General features: G+C 40.5%; 1 protein-coding gene across 3 annotated transcripts in view; it reads right to left on the bottom strand.

The window, feature by feature from the left end:
* The window catches only part of LOC135987108 (pleckstrin homology domain-containing family H member 2-like), a 53926-nt gene extending 40956 nt beyond the window's left edge, over window positions 1-12970 (bottom strand). For all 3 annotated transcript variants that reach the window (XM_065631795.1, XM_065631797.1, XM_065631794.1), the window contains exons 1-2: window positions 12906-12970; window positions 8242-8371 (exon numbers count right to left, since the gene is read on the bottom strand). In XM_065631795.1, the coding sequence (XP_065487867.1) occupies window positions 8242-8364 (123 nt within the window). In that variant the 5' untranslated portion in view covers window positions 8365-8371; window positions 12906-12970. The remainder of the gene's footprint in view (window positions 1-8241; window positions 8372-12905) is intronic.
* Between the last annotated feature and the right edge of the window lie 2603 nt (window positions 12971-15573).

A 15573-nucleotide genomic window follows, 5' to 3' on the forward strand; every position in this document is an offset into this window, starting at 1 on the left:
GCTTCCATAAATAAACAAACAGGAGAAGCAAGCGAGGGATAAACAACACGTTTCAAAGGTGCAAGCAGAGATAAACAGGTGATGAATAAACATAGGGTGGAAATTCGAAGACCCTCGTTTTCCACATCGACTAAAAAAGATTTTGGAACTGCCTTCTAATAGAAGCTATAAAGGCAAAAGATCTGACTTTTTATTTGGCGCTTGATAAGTTTATAAATGGTTTGAAGAATATGCCTGCCAGCTATTCCAGAGCACTGCATGTGACCAGATTTCCCCTTTTGGTTCTATATTGCTATGTTTAAACACAAATATTTCAACAAATCTCTGCATTTCCTTAAAAAAAGAGCCAGTGCTGCTTACAAGCAAGTCATCTGCTTGTCAGTGGCTTCGATGACCACCAGTTTTCATGTTTTAAAATATGCTATGCCCAAACTATACATGTATAAAGCCTCGCATATATTTGTTGGTTAGTTTTCACATTCTGTGAAAAGCAATGGTAAAACTGTTTTAGAAGCATGACTTTTTACACAAAGGTCTTTCTTCTGGTGGTTTAGCTTAGGAAAACACAGTAATATTCCTCCTACGTCTGTAACTCAGTTATTAAAAAGCTGACTGGGTATGTTCCATCCATATTTTCAAGCGTTATTCCTCTGTCTTGACACTGATTTCTCTTCTACATATTATGACTCCTCCATAAGGACAGTGTTAAATCTTTATAAACTACAACAAACTTTAAAATATGACCTGACCGATTAAGCCACATAGACAAAACACCTAACAAATAGAGATGTAAAATCAAGATATTAATATTTCACAGGAAAAATAAACAAGAAGATCATTTTTAAAGAAGGAATTAACACATGCCTTGAGTAAGATAGACTTTGGTATTTACTGGATGATTTATTTTTTATGCCAAAGGCAACACAATGAGATGACTTATCTTTTCTAGAACAGCTTTGCATTTCAACTAATTAATACAAGTCCGTCTTGTCTCATAAATTGAGGAAGTGATACTTCAGACCTACCTATATATATATAAAATTAAATACGCCTTAAGTAAAAAATGAAATCGAATATTTGGGCACAAAAAGCTTTTCCCTAGAAAAAGATGAAACCTATAACAATATTTCTCAACAGTGTGGATTTAGTCATCAAAATGAAGAACTGCTTTCTGAACGCAGTCTTCTTTTTGTCATAGATCTCCCCGAAAGGGCTAAATGAGTGTTAAATGAGCTAAGCCTGAGTCTTAATGGGGCTCAAATGTTCCTTGGGCTACTCACAGATCAAGCATGGTGAACTTTCGTCACTATTTTACTGGTTCATAGTATCTGGAATTATAGTGTTTGTTAGTATTTCCTCCACTAAAAAAAACCTTTAGATGAATTAGTTATCTGGCTTAAATCCCCAAAGCTGCAGCCTTATTTTTCCTTCAAATCCCACCTGCATGCCCGCCCAGGTTATTGCCACTGCAAAACTCAGCTTAGGGATCACAACCTGGCAGCTCAGTGCCCTCCCATTTCTTCCTTCTCCCATCTTCTCCATTTTAATATCAATTAAAAGGTAAAAGGCCACAATTCTTCTCAGGAACAAGAAGTGTCAACTGTTCCTCTGAAAATTTGCCATCTAACCAAATCCTCCTCATTTTATCTCTTTCTGAGTCAAGACCGTTCACCACAGGGATTCTTTCTTTTATCTGCCTCAGTCGTAGTCAGAAATCCGGAGCGTAAAAGCAATTTGGATCTTTGGTGCCAACTTTATATACATATGTATGTATGCATACACACACATATACACGTATACACTCCTGCTGCTTGTGAAGGTGGCTGGTAGTTATGCAGTCTCCATGTGCAGAGTCACAATCCCATCCACTTCTAACTGCAGCAGCTTCTGACACTGCTCTCCTAGTTAGGCCAAAGGCACTTCTTAATTGCAGGTCTCTCTTAACTCTCCTTTTTAGCTCTTCAGCTCATTCACATGAACTCTGTTTCGCACAGAAGCCTTTCCTTGGACCAAAATGAAACCTACCAAAATTATCAGTCTCCATCTGCTCAGTTTCCAAAATGATCAGGCTCAAAATTTTTATCAGTCTCCATGAGATGAGACCAGTTTTACCACTAAGTCATATTTTACTTTATCAGGTTCTTCTCAATATTTAAACATGATTTTAAGAATAATTATTCCGTTCAAAGGGTTTTTCTAGTGCTCATTAAATGTATGAAAAGTACATATGAACAAGCAATCTTTCACATTTCAGCTGAGTTCATTACAGTAAAATCAATTCTTTTTTTCTGGAAATTATATAAACTGAAAATATGGAACAGAAAGGCCTGGAGAGGGAACTCTTCCAGAATTAGTAGTCTAGGACAGCTGCCAGTAAATATACAGTGTTAAAAAAGTTAAATTCAGCAGCAGGATTTGGGCAGGCAGTGTAGCGAAGGTCAAATGAGCAGCATGTAATGCTGGCTGGACAATAGTGCTTTTCCCAATATCAGTCATAGAACTTTCCTAAGCCTGGTAAAATACTAGGAACATTCACTCTTTCTGGCTTCTTTTCCAACTCACATCTTGATAGTTAAGTTGCAGAGACACAATCAAATACAAATTATGTAGACTACCACTCTAGCACAAACAGACATTCTTAAAACATTCAAAATCTTGAAAGAAGTTACAATACTGTTTAGCAAGATGGAAGAATGCACCAAAGCACTTTGGCAAGGCAAGGAAAAAGAAGTCTCACATGCTGCTCAGAATGAAAAGAGAAATGTGTCAACAACTGGTTGTTCATCTGTATTAAAAGACAGCTGCCTGCTTTGTTTTGTTTTGCTCATCCTACTACGATTGTGGAAATCCTGCTACTTCTGTCTCACTGAATTGCCAGTTCTGGTTAGAGCCACACTGTGAACATCTGAAATAAGAGGCCTTTGTGCCGTGCCACTGCCCAAGAGGTGATGGCTTAAGAATTGAAGGTACCAGTCACTGCCAAAGTTTAAAATATTGAAAACTTGACCGGAACTGAATTTATTCATGAAATTAAAGTGTATAGGACACCTAGGAAACACAGATGGTAAAGGAGCAAGAGATTCCAGAACTACAGGTAAGGCGGCATCATGCAGTTTGAAGATGTGACAAAGATATTTAAAGCCCGAAAATACTCTCTGAGGGAATGAAAATTCAGTGCACAATTTCTAAGTGCGAAAAGAGTTCCCTCCATGAAAAATGGAAGAAAAAAATGTCTTGTAGCTCCTATAAGTGAAATGCTAAAGAAATCTTAGATTGGCTAGGGATCTTCCCAACTATCACAGCTTCCACAACTTCCATTGACTTCTCCATCCCAGGTGGGCAGGACCAGGACAGATGCTCTCATCTCTGTACCACCAGAGGGACGATATTCATCCTCCTGCCTCACAGCATGGGCTGTGCTCTTCATGCCATTACCTGCCCTGGTCTCTACAAAACCAACCGATTTATTGCTTCCTGAGTTCTCTTTCTTCTTCCCTGCCCCCCGCCCACCCCTCCATATTCAGCCTCCTTAGAAAGAATGTGGGTTTAAGATGTACAAAAACAATGAAACAAAAAAACCCCACCCACTGTTATAAAAAGGCATGGCATAATCTTAATAATAGACAAGGGATAAAAATGAAGTTATAGGAAAAAAGGTATAGGTATTAAAAAAGCGTAAACAAAACTAAGGCTCTAACCATATAAGCTTTTAACTTTTATTCTCTTTAACTCTCCTTGCTTTCTCCTGTTTCTATCTCCCTAACAGCATCTGAACTATTTTCCATGACAAGAAGTTTTTTAAGAGCAACTGAAATACTGAAAAATAACCTTCATTTGAATAACTTTGGTACTATGGTATTTTGCTCCCTTTTACTTTACCCTTCATAATCCTTGGAATGCAAATGGAAATATTCATTGTACTTTTTTACAATTTTCAGATTGACAATCACTGCACAAGTCTAATGCATTATGGGCTTTTCCTCTGAAAACATTAATCTTTAAACTGTAATGCCACAGATAACAACACACTGCATCTGTTTAATTTTGAAATGTCAAATGACGTACCATAAATATGCCTGCAAAATGAATAAAAATACATTGGGGCACAGATTTAGCTGTTCGTTTGTGAGACAAAGTCAGGAATGTGTTATGCTTTGGAATATATTGGAAATATTGGCTTAAAAATCAGTTATCATATCATTTTCATAATCTGTACAGAAAGTATAGGTATTATTGCATATGTCACGTACACGCTCAGTTGCCAGCTGAGCATGTATTCAGAGAATATCCAAATGGAAGGTTAAAAGCAAACAAGTCAATACATATATGAAAATAATCCTCTCTCTTAATCATTTATATTTGTTGAAAATCACTCCCCAGCACTGGAGACGTTAATGTGAATGTTAAGTATTACTGGACAGCCCATAATGCAACATTTGGGATAGTGCCAAATTCAGTCCTTATGTCATCTGATGAAAAAGAAATTCGGAGCAGGCTGCCCAAGAAGAAGTTTAACACAGCTATGTAGTTCTACTAAAATGATTTTTTAGCAACAGGAAAAACGTTAACTTTATAGCTGATGTTGAACATATCTTTTACGTGCAAAAATGTACTTACTATGAAAAGAATGAGGGACACCAGCTTTTCCTATAACAAGAAATTCTAGCCAGGAGCTAAACTTGCAGTAGAATACTGTGATCTTTTATTCAACGACGGCTTTTTAGTAGACTCTTCACATAGGCAGGACTCAAGCTGCATTAAAATAAAGGCTGCTACTTAAAACTCAGTTCCACAGCCATCCTAAATTGGGCATACTAGGGATGCTTTCTACATCATTCCTTGAATTCCTGTAAAGACCTCTCCCATTTACAGCAGCACCTTCTGCTTAAAACTCCAACAAGGTCTCTTTCTTTGCATGTTACATTTATAAATATAGACTCTTGGCAAAATGAAAACAAATAAAAACCCCAAACAAACAAGAGGGAATTGATAGGTTTTCTGAAAACCTTGTATAAACCTTTGCTCCTCTGTCTTCTTCTCCTCATGTTCACTACAAAATTAAAGTTCTGGTAGCCATACTGCTGAAATGCACTTATAATGCAAATTTCTCAAACTCCTCAGCCACTGAGGTTCAAGGATAGGTATTTGCTGGACTTACAAAACCCAGTAAATAGGTGGGGGTTTTGTGTTTTTTCTTTTTTCTTTTTAGAACACATATCTTAGAAGAATATACGGAAGAATTCCCATGTTGATCATTCATTTATCTGCAGGGCCCTTATTAAATAAAATAACTATGCAAAGGTCTTTGATTTCCGGTGTATGGGTAAAGTATCTCAATCCACTGCTCAAATATACTTGCAGAAGCACAGACGTCACAAATATTGAAAAAGGACAGATTCAAGCAAACCCTTATTAAAATCTGGTTTTAGACTAAGTTATACAGCAAATATAAAGGGAAAAACCCAATGGCTGTTTCTGAAGAAGTCATCCAGATAGCGTAATAGGATGTAAACTCCTTTTCCTGATTCACTCTCTTGAAGACGTACCTCTCAAATCCACACAGAGGAGGAAGGCTGGAGAATTATACCACCGATTCATTCCTCTACCTTCCTGTAGAGACCCCCTGTTTTGTCACAGTATCACTCTCACTCTGTTTTCTACAACAATTACATAGATTAATCCCCATTAGGGTTTTATGTCTGTCATACCATAGCACTGTGATTTCTGTTATTATTTTGAAGTAGAACACTGTCTAGTGCTATTGTTCGATGTTTTAGTACGTTTCATAGCACAGAGATGATTGTAAACAAAACCACACATCAAGGCCTGTGCTAATCAAAGTAAGAGGGAGAATTATTTGTGTGCTTTGCAGATTTGTTTCATTCTATAACAGGTAACAAATCTAGAAAGTGCCTATAAAGGGTGACATCAGCTCTATTCTCCTCTTGTCATTAGTATGAGGATGCCCTCGAGTACTGGCCGATCAGGTCTTCATTATTCACTTTGCTATTTCCCAAATATATTTTTGTGTAACAATTCCTTGCAGTTTAATTTCAAACTGCTGCAAGTGTATCTTTCCTTTTACAAATACTGAGAATTGTTTGTATAATTTCAAAAATAAAAATGTGAAAAATAAGTACAGGTTTGTTACAAATGAAACCAACATAGAAGTAAATACAGCTAAGACCTTAGTGCCCATTTTGAAAATTGTTGGGTTTGAATTGTGCAAAATTCATAAATTTGCAGATGAATATGGTCTAATTTTGTTGAGCTCTGACCAGTCTTTGATGCACGTCTCAACTGAATTACAGTTTATGAATGAAATATTAAGATTAAAAAGTCAAAGTGACAAACTGAGGAGAAGGATCATTTTTCACGAAGTCTGCTAATGCTCCGCTCTGGAGAGTAATATATTGCATGATCCCAACTGAATACTTGTTGGATGCATGGTCTTCAATAGAAAATATTTCTCCCATTTTTACCTCCTGTAAAGACTTTGCTTTTTCTAAAATTTCTGAGAAAGCTAAGGCAAACTGAAACACGAGGGCAGTAACAGGAGTTCTGAAGATTCTGTATCTATTTTGCAGTCATGTTTCTCACAGATCAGAGAGAATAAGTGCTTTTCCTTCGAATGCTTTGTTTCAGGCACAGTGTTGAAGATTTGTGATTTTATCCTTCTTACTCTGTTTTCTTTTTAAATGCTGACTTCTGAAATTATATGACTATGCATACATTTCTGTTAATCTAAGAGGATATGTCTAGCAGTAAAGAGCCTGTAAATGCAAACTGTAAAGGAACAAGTTGAAAAGTCTAATAGAAAGCATTCAAACTTCTGAAATATTTTTAAACTCAGTTTTGTGAAGTGCTGTTCTGGAATCTTAAGTTTTTGGTTGCCAAAACTATAATCATCAGCAGCTGCATAAAAGTTGGTAGTTACGGCTGCTGGAAAGTCCCTAGAAAAGTCATGTCCAGTGTTCAGGCACTTGACTTCCATCCTGGAAGGTAGAGATCCAAGAGGGGTAAAGAGGCAGAAGCTACTTAATGAAAAACCTAATCCAGGGAATAATAAATTTCTTTATTCTTTTTTTTTTTCCCCATGTCAAATTGAGGTTTTGTACCTCCATAGAAGAGGTACATGCACAAATAGATAAAATGAATAGTAACAAATTGCCAAATGATATTCAGTCAAGAACTGGATGATATAATTGAACCAACTATTGATCTGTAAGTCTGATATCTTTAGTAAGCAAATTAGTGGACACTGTAAGAGCAGAATTTGGGTCTATGTGGATAAGTATGATAGACAAGGTGAGAGTCAAAGTGGCCCTTATAACGAGGAGTGTTGGCTCACAAAGCTACTTAAGTTTTTCGAGGGGATCACCAAGGCTATAATAAAAGTATCATCACTCTAACATGCTATAGAAGGATCTCAATTTTATCTTTCTTTTGGGGGTAGCAACTGATGGAAAATTTAGCTCTAGGAAGAACAGAGTAGTTTTGACAAAGTACATTTTGAACTAGAAATTTGTTGAAGTTACATAGTTCCAATGACGCTCTAAAATGTTTTGTCCTTTGTACTCTTTTAATGGCCTTGCTCTGTGGAAATATTATCAGGTAAATATACTGTTGGGTTTTTTTTATTTCAAATATGGGTTCAATAATGGTTGACTGTTGGGATACACACATTTGGACATGCCAAATGAAATGTTTCTCTATTGCAAAGTGTAGTATATATTTAAACAATATCCTTCAAATTAAATTATATAATACTTTTCAACTTTCTGGGTCCCTAGACTCAGATGATGAGCCATAGTTGGAAATGTCTTATTATAGGAAAAGCAAGTCTGGTAAATTATATGATTCAGTGAGGAATACTGGGGAAAATAATACTTCTGGATTTTCTCCCCAGTGATTTCTGTGTCTTAAATCAGATCTTAAATACTTAGGAAAATGTGTTAAATACTAACTTCAGTGTTGTAAAAGTTATTACCGGATACATATTTCTCTCTGCAGAAGATTTGCTAGTGTGTTCTTATTTAAAAATGAACATTTCTTGCTGTCAAATCTAATGTGTGGAATTCTTTCACAGCATTAAAACATACCTGTTTTCCATATATTTTGTTTTAATTTTTTTTTTTCTCCTGAGAAATCCCAGTACTTGTAATCTCAAACTATGACATGTGATCAGCTCCCATCATCAAATAATCTATACAGCATTAAAATTATTACCATGAGACCTACCTTTTGTGCTAACAATTCTCTGATCTTGCTCGCCTGGAGACGAAATTTCATTAACTGTGACTCCAAAGTTAAACATCTTTCCTTCCAGTTTACAGTACCTTCTAGCTCCGAAAGTTCAGCCATATTTATGCTGGAGAAATAAAGGGAAAAAAGCCCCACATCAAATTGAGTCTGTATTTAATGTATTAATTTCTTATGTACATACTAACCGATTTTATATAAATCTCAAGAATGCTCCCAAATTTTGTAAATGTACAGCAGCTTCATAAAACTTAGTAAAAGTATATTAGTCTACAAAGGCGCTTATCATAACTAGATTTCTGAAATCTGTGTTGATAACATTTAGGTTTATCATAATTTAATTCTTCAATTGTTTTGGGCTGCAATCTGTTTTCCTTCATAAGTGGAGACACATCATGCATTTTTATCTTCAGTTACTGTATACATCCTTTCTTACATAAAAGAGGCTTATAGAGAACTGAGCTTTTGCTAAGAAAATGCTTTATATAAGTGTAACTACCTGAGAGTTGGTAGAACATTTGGTTTTATGGAAGTTTAATGTTTGGCAGGTGACTCTTTAAGAAGAGTTTTAAAATTCTTATGCTCAATCAAATTGCCTTGAAAATTTAATAACCTTAATGATATCCAAAGGGGAGTTCAGGGTTCCAAATGGAACGGTGAGGTCCCTCAGGGGTCCCCCACATGAAAAATAATCCTTTTACATTAACTGTTGCAGATCTCAGAACATCCTGGTTCATGCATGTTTTGGGTTCCAATCTGTGCTTTTATTTACATTTAACTGCTCATGCCTTCTGGAAATTGAGCTCAGTGCCCTTTTGGACAAGCACTGCTGGAAAAATTATTCAGGATGAAAGCTGGCTCATCATGGGTTGAGTCTGAGAAGCCAAGAAAATCATCTGTCTGCAAGCAGAACGACTGGGCTCTGTTGTATTCCAAGTATTTGTAGACAGCTGTTAGGGAACAGACCAATAGCTTAATAGCGAATAAGCGGATGGCTGAATGGAACCATTCAGTCCAAGAAAGTCCCTTGTGAGCAAAGGCCCTGGCCTTTGCAGGGCTCTGAACACCTAGGTTTGGCTTTGAAAATAAAGTTTGAATTCCCCTAAGTGTTCAACTTGTCTCCAGAATAACAACCAGCCATAAAAACACCATTCAGTGGAAGGCAGCTGGAAGATCACAACAAACAATTACCAGTCATATGGTTACGCTGCATGTTGGTCACCTGTGTCATGGACAATGAGGCACTGACAAAGAGAGGCAAATAGCCACCATTTTTGGTGTCATGAGGAAAATCGTCCATAATATAGATCTCTCTACTGCAACTCCTGAGCCAGTTAGCGTAGATTAACAAGTGATGCCTTTGAGAGCCCCCTCTGAAGAACCGCTCCAGTCCTTCGGAAGACCAGGTTCAAGCACTCCCTTTCCTCCCTTTTCCCTCCTTCCCCAAACCTCTCATCAGCTGGAGGGGAAGGACTTATGGATTTATCTTTTCCACTATTTCTGACACCAGAAAGAAAAAAGGAAAAAACAAAATATCACAAGAGAAATCAAAGTCATGAGTAGGATTCCAAAAAGTCCTTAACTTTTCTTTGATACATTGAGAAATATTTTTTAGTTCTTTTCTGAATTCTCAATGACTCAGATTATTGTCAAGCTCATCATAGCTAAACAGGTGAAAAACTGTCTCAAAACTTTATTTCCTTTCAGGTACCCTAATTTCCTTGTTTCTTTTATTCCATATCTTAACTTAGAAGGAAAATGAGGAAAGAAAAATGGACTAAGGTTTGTTGGTTCTTCACCGTAGTCACTTGTCTGAAGGTAACTGCTCCACTCCTGACTCTCTCCCTCTTGGTCCCTCAGGCTGTGATTCAAGCCGTTAAGCCTGAGGTTACAACCATCCCTATTCAGGAATCCTCATGGAATCGCTGGGATTTAAGCACGTTATTAAAATAGTCTCCTGAGCTGATCCTACAACACCCAAATTCTAAACTTGAAGCACACAAGCATTTCAGCTACAACCCTTGGAGGTGACTGGTGTCTTTTACCATTTCGCCCCTTCCTTTAAGCCGGGCAGAAAACTCCCTGGGCTGTCAGGGAAGCAAGTTGCTCACCACTGTCCTATCCCTAATCCTCGCTCCTCTCTCCCGCAGGAGTCCCCACATCCAAGGGAGGAAGGTGGCACTTCCAAGCAGCAGCTTCTTCTGCTTTACAGAGGAAGCCGAAGTTTCAGCTGCAGATTGTTTTGGACAGCCAGCCTGGATTCTGCTCTCCTGAGTAACGAGGAGTGACAATTTCCTATTAGACTGTCTATTTAGGATCTTTTATAATGTTTGTTTCCCTTTTGACTAATTACAGCAACATAAGACAGAGATGAACTCAGCCAACATATGGTTAACAGTAGGATAGTTCAGTGTTTGTAATAGGGAAAACACAAATGGAACAAGTAGTGAAAGAAATTTTGCTTTTTCGTAGGGTGCAATATTACAGGGTGGAGTTAAAAATGTTTGTCTTTCAACAGACAAAACATTTGAGTAGATAGATTTCTGGCAGTGAACAATGCGTCCAGCCAAGTAGTTTCTCAATGTCCAAGCTAATTAATATTCCACTGTATAAACATTACAGATAAAAAGTTTGAAAATAACTCTTTTTTATTGTGGGATGTTTGTTAGAGATTATAATAATTTACTTCATATTTTCCAACAAGCCAATGGGTTCCGGAAATATTTACAGGGACATAATTCACTGTTTACAAATTGCGGAGTGAATGATCTTAGTTTGAATCAACGACTTCCTGTTTCTTGCTTGATTCCCCAAGGAAGGAAAAAAATGAGTTCATCTCTCTTGGCTTAATAGAGTGCTCTGAATCAGCACTCGAACCTACACCGAGTCCTCCCCTTCTTCCTGCTCCAGTTCCCACTGCAAAGCCCTCCGTTTTCCCTGAGTCTTTAAAAATAAAATCTTTTCAAAAGTAAACTAAAAAAGTGCACATTAAAGCGGTAAGTTCTAATTATGTCATCAAAAAATAATTGAGACAAGTTTGACAGGTCTGCAAAGATTAAATTCATCTTTTTCATTTTTTAAGTTTATAAACCTCTTCACAGGCTTCAAGAAGTCAGAATGTCACATTCTCCCCAAAGGGATTAATATAATTTCCTTTTCTTTGCTGTCTGCTTGGAAATTATCAAAATACTTTTCAGAGGGAAGGAGGGAACAATGTTCTAGCTTATTGAAGCCTGTTAAAAAATTTACATATTCCTTATTGCACTGTCAGTGTTTTGCTCTGTTTTTAACAAAACTCTGTGTTTAACTAAACATTTCATATTCTGTCCATGTGTCTTGTACGTCCTTTCTCTGCTGGAGAAAGCTCAACAGGAGTGGGTTCGTGGAGTTCATGGTGAGTTCACCAGCCCAAATGAACTTGGACCAGAACTCTCAAATTTTAGGCCCCTTTCTTCTACTCTTTTCACCCAAACTCAGCACTTAAAAATATTTTTGGAGCCATAAAGGTTGGACTGGAGAAAGGAAATGATGAGACACAAAGTGGACCTGTTTGGGAATCAAGGAAGTCATTCTCAGGTTTGTTGCTGGCCAGGGCCATTACTCATGTCGAAACACTAGTAACTTTATTTTCCATTTGACTCATTTTGCATAATTCTGTGCTCAGACAAACCGTAGCCTAAGCGATTTTAAAATTTCCTTCAAAATCTGACTGACAAACGTTTTTTCCTGCTGCTTCCTAGATATTAATGAGGTTGTTCCTGTGAAGCAACACGTCAGCCCGGGCTCCCGCACCCAGCGCTGGGCGCAGACCCCTGACAGCCCTCCAGATTCCGGGGGCCAGGCCGCCCCCTCCCAGCTCGGCTTCCCGGGGAAACGGCACAAGCGATGGCTCATCCGCAGAGCGCTGTCAAATGCGGGCGGCAAGCAGCATCAAGGCCCAGTAGATCACTTTACGTCCTTTTCCCGAGGGCCGCAATTTGAAAGGTCGCAGCGTGACATCATGCTAGGTACGAGCATTTAATTTTTATGTGAAATTCTGAAAGCTGGCGGTGTAGATGTTTCTAAAATATCTTAATTTTTGCATATTTGTTGGGAAGTTGTGCTCTCCTTTTTAGGGGGGTTGGTGCGGATACAGCGACGGCACTGCCAACCAGGCGAGAGGCGCCTGGACCTTAAGGGGCCTAAAGCGACCTTGAGCTCCTCAGTCTCCCGCCATGGGGACACCGCTTGACGCACCCCCGGCATACTGCAATCAATGACACCACGGTGACCCAACACATCGTCAGCCAACACAACGTCACCCAACACATCGTCACCCAACACAACGTCACCCAACATATCGTCACCCAACACGTTGTCACCCAACACATCATCACCCAACACATCGTCACCCAACACAACGTCACCCAACACATCGTCACCCAACACAACGTCACCCAACACATCGTCACCCAACACATCGTCACTCTCCAGCATGCCGGAGCGTGCCGGGGGCACCGCGCCGGCCGTCCCGCCGCGCCCCGCCGCCGGGGAGCGACACCCCGCGCCGGGGCAGAGCCCAGGGCCGGCCCGGGCGCTACCGGCCGCCCGGCGCGGCCCCGCTCGCAAAGGGAGGGAAGGGGGCAACGAAAGGGAGCTCAAACCTGGCCGGCCGTGGCTCGCCGCGCTGCCGCGCCGGGCGCCGTCCGGGCTGTGGGCGCTGCGGGGCCAGGGCTGCCCGCGCCCCTCGGCCCCCGCCCCGCCATCCCCGCGGCGAGCGGCGCGGGCGCCTGAGCGACGGCCGCGGTGGCCACTGAGGAGCGGGGGGCCGCCCCCGGCGGGGAGCCCGGGCGGGGCCTGCGCGGCTCGGCGGCCGCGGGAGCCGCCCGGCGCCGGGGGACCCTTCCCGGGATGCGGGCAGGCGCGGCGGGCCGGGCCGCCCCCGCCTCGGCGTCCTCCCGGCGGGGTGGGCTCCGAGGCGGCCGCCCCGCCGCTGCTTCCCCAGACGGGCGGCCGCCGGCTCTGGCCCCGAGCGGGTGCCGGGGAGGGAGCGCCCGTTCGGAGGGCGACAGGCGGCTGGCGGAGCCGCCGGGCACGGCCCGGGCTGTGCGGGAAGGCTGGCGGCTCTCCCAGGCGGAGGGGAGCCGGGTGGGTGCTGCACCCCTCCTTGGCCTCCCGCCGCTCCGATCCTTGGGACTCCCCTTGCCTACACCCCTTCCCCAGCCCAGCGTTTGAAGTTACTTTGTGAATTAGGAATTCTTCCTCCGACTTTCTGTGAATTTCTGAAGGGGAGACTTCGTTAGGAAGATGCATCCGCTTGTCCTGAAGTTCGTCAGTTCCAACACTGGAGCTTACTGCAGTTTAAATTTCACCTTTTGGAAGGTCATAAATAAACCAGAGGGCTGGAACCGTGCCGTCACCGGGGCAATGGTGGGGATATTATGGGATGAACTGGTCTTGTAGAGCTGCCATGTCCAATAGGTAATGACGCACTCTGCATTTTTGTACTAGATGGGGTGAAGCAGCAGGTGCATGTGCTCGTGAGTCATGTTGGCAGTGGGCTCTTGGTCCCCTCCGGCTGGAAAGAGCTGCGAGTACGTCGCAGGTGACCAGCCATCTCAGTCTCTTCTAAAAGGCTGCCTAACGTATTAAAAAGTATTTGGCAAAAGTAAGTAGTATGTTGCTTGTCTGGCATGTATAGGGATCTTCCTCATATACACATTGATTTGGACTGAGATTTATGGATTGTGTTTTGTTTGGACTGTGATTCAGGGTGGCAAAATGTTTTACAGGTTCTTCTGGCACATAAACAAACCACACACTTCACTGTTCTCCCAGTGTTTATTTCTAACGTAGGTGTGCAGAGTTGTCTTATGTAAACTGCTCTTTCACAATCATCTGAGAGTCAGTGAAAGTGCAATTTTTTTTGTTTGCAAAAAAAGGTCTTAAAAAGCTCAAATATTCGCTCTCTGGTTATACACAGTTTCATTTTTTCCTATTCAGTTCAGTACAGCCTCCAATTTTCCTCTCATTTGCAGTGACCTTAAAGTATTCAAATATCTTCACTGAAACCGTTTCATTTGCTGGTACTTTCCTAGGTGCCTCATGTATTTTTTAAACAGTTGTCACTGAAAAAGTATTAAAAACGTGATTTCTGGTATAGCAAGAGGTGAATTGTTTTTTTACTTGATACTTCCTGTCTAGAGTCTTCAAGCTATATTAAAAACAAATGAACTGAAAAAAAAAATTAGGTTAAAAGATTCAGCTAAAAGAATAAACATCATTGTCCAGTTCCTGACAGACACTATACAAAATGATTGAGCATTGGTGTTTCGTGAAAACGTTGGCCATATCATTTGTTAAACAGTGACACATTCTCTCTAGATATACCCCAGAGTGCGGAGAGCATTTGAATTCCAAGTGCGGTGAGTGAAGGAAAAGCAGAGGCTACGTGAATGACATGCTTGGACCGCAAGAGGGAGAGCGAAGCCTGCTCACTAGATGAGTGTTTCTTTCACTTTGTTTTGTGGGTTGACATTTTCTTTCGCCCCAGATAATAAAAATGCTTTGCCGTCACGCAGTTCTCAATATTCATACATGAAGAGGCATGAAAAATATTCTGGAAGAAGGAACAGGGATATTCAAGATTTTCTCTCAGCTGCCTTTATCTGTAAAGTATGTAGAGGTGGCTAGAGTCTGTGTTCAGTTACTGAAGGGAATAACATTACCAGTAGAACAATTGGGATGCATAGAACAAAATACAACTTTGTTTTGTAATTAGAATGCAAGGAGGAGAACCATAGATCTTCCAGGCAAAGACACAGAAAACTATTGTACACGTAAGCATGATCTCAGGGAGAGAGTTGTTTCTCCTTGCTCTTGTCACTGGTGGAAGTTACATACAAGCTGTAATAAATCCAAGGTGGACTCTCACAAATATGTGCAGAAAATGCAAAAAAATGGTACACAGCACTTTGTAGAAGCAAACTGCAAGATGGGTATTCGCACCTTGGAATGATCATCTGTTAGCTGGCTCACTACAGAAGTGAACCAAAGGCAAAACATCATGAAATATTTGCCACTCCATTGTGGACTCTAAATATTCTCCTCTGGGTGTGGTTTTTACTGTTCGCAATTGGCTTTCATGCAAGAAGGTAGGTTCTAAGCTTCTGGTTGTCTTATTAAACAATAACCTCATTTGTTTTGAAGTATTACACTGTATTGCAAAACATCTACTCTAGACTGTGGAAGCTAATTCAAAAACCGGTAGTAGCTCCATTTTAGAGATGATCAACTGGTTATCAAACCTGCAACTAGAATGTAAAATTTGGG

Source organism: Caloenas nicobarica, chromosome 3, assembly GCF_036013445.1.
Source record: "Caloenas nicobarica isolate bCalNic1 chromosome 3, bCalNic1.hap1, whole genome shotgun sequence".
Classification (NCBI taxonomy): Eukaryota; Metazoa; Chordata; class Aves; order Columbiformes; family Columbidae; genus Caloenas; species Caloenas nicobarica.